Raw genomic sequence first — 1,487 nt, forward strand, 5'->3', positions numbered from 1 at the left:
CAGATGACAAGAACATGTGGTTACTTGAGGGAGGCATTGCACTGCCAAGAGCGAAATGCTCGCAGCTAAAGGGATTTGAAAACAACAACAACAACAACCATGCTGCAGCAAATTTCTCTTTGTGGAAGTCAAGTAAAATGTTATTTGTCTTATCTTTACTTCGATGTGCCTTTTTTCCCCCCTCCTTTCCTATAAAAGATCTATTGTCTCTATCTCCCCTCCTTCTTTTTTATTTTTTTTACTCCTCGGCACTTATATGACCTTATTGTGTTGAAAGTGCCGTAAAACTCTTAACTTACTAAAACTAAAAATCTCCTCCTTCTATTTTGTGTTTGTTACTCTCTTGTAACACCTCTAATCTTCGGCACTTATATGACCTTATTGTGTTGCAAGTGCTGTAAAACTCTAACTAAAACTGAAAACTTCAGCACTTATATGACTTTATTACTGTTTTGCAAGTGCCATAAAATACTTTTTTTTTAAAGTCTCGTTGCAGTACTACTTTTTCTCTCATTGTCTTTCGTTGCAGTACTACTGTTCCCCTCTTGTCTCTCGTTGCAGTACTACTTTTTCTGCGTTGTCTCTCGTTGCAGTACTACTTTTTTCTCTCGTTGTCTCTCGTTGCAGTACTACTTTTTTCTCTCGTCTCTTGTTGCAGTACTACTTTTTTCTCTCTTTGTCTCTCATTGCTGTACTACTTTTTTCTATCGTTGTCTGTTGTTGCAGTACTACTTTTTTCTATCGTTGTCTCTTGTTGCAGTACTACTTTTTCTCTCGTTGCAGTACTACTTTTTTCTTACATTGTCTCTCACTGCAGTACTACTTTTTCTCTCATTGTCTCTCGTTGCAGTACTACTTTTTTCTCTCGTCTGTCGTTGCGGTACTACTTTTTTCTCTCGTCTCTTGTTGCGGTTCTACTTTTTCCCTCGTTGTCTCTCGTTGCAGTACTACTTTTTTCTCTCGTCTGTCATTGCGGTACTACTTTTTTCTCTCGTTGTCTCTTGTTGCAGTACTACTTTTTCTCTCGTTGCAGTACTACTTTTTCTGCGTTGTCTGTCGTTGCAGTACTACTTTTTTCTCTCGTCTGTCGTTGCAGTACCACTTTTTTCTCTAGTTGTCTCTCGTTGCAGCACTACTTTTTTCTCTCGTTGCAGGACTACTATTTTCTCTCATTGTCTCTCATTGCGGCACTACTTTTTTCTCGTTGCAGTACTACTTTTTCCGGTCATACCTGAAGGCCCAGGGTCAGACAGACGTGAGCGAGGCCACGCTGGCCAAGATCTACATGGAGACGAACACACTGTCGCTGCACTCGCACTTCCTGTGGGGCGTCTGGAGCATGGTGCAGGCTCAGGCCTCCAGCATCGAGTTTGATTATAACGTGAGGGGAATAGTGTGTGTGTGTGGGTGGGAGGGGATAGTGTGTGTGTGGGGGGGAATAGAGTGTGTGTGGGTGTGTGTGGGGATAGTATGTGTGTGTATGTGGG

At 41.8% G+C, this 1,487-nt stretch overlaps 1 protein-coding gene across 1 annotated transcript in view; it reads left to right on the forward strand.

Annotated features, from left to right (window-relative positions):
- LOC101849498 (choline/ethanolamine kinase) overlaps positions 1 to 1,487 on the forward strand; it is a 19,571-nt gene that overhangs the window by 8,414 nt on the left and 9,670 nt on the right. The window contains exon 6 of the mRNA XM_035972560.1: positions 1,211 to 1,399. Coding sequence (XP_035828453.1) covers positions 1,211 to 1,399 — 189 coding nt within the window. The remainder of the gene's footprint in view (positions 1 to 1,210; positions 1,400 to 1,487) is intronic.

This window comes from Aplysia californica, unplaced genomic scaffold (assembly GCF_000002075.1).
Source record: "Aplysia californica isolate F4 #8 unplaced genomic scaffold, AplCal3.0 scaffold00741, whole genome shotgun sequence".
In the NCBI taxonomy this organism is placed as follows: domain Eukaryota; kingdom Metazoa; phylum Mollusca; class Gastropoda; order Aplysiida; family Aplysiidae; genus Aplysia; species Aplysia californica.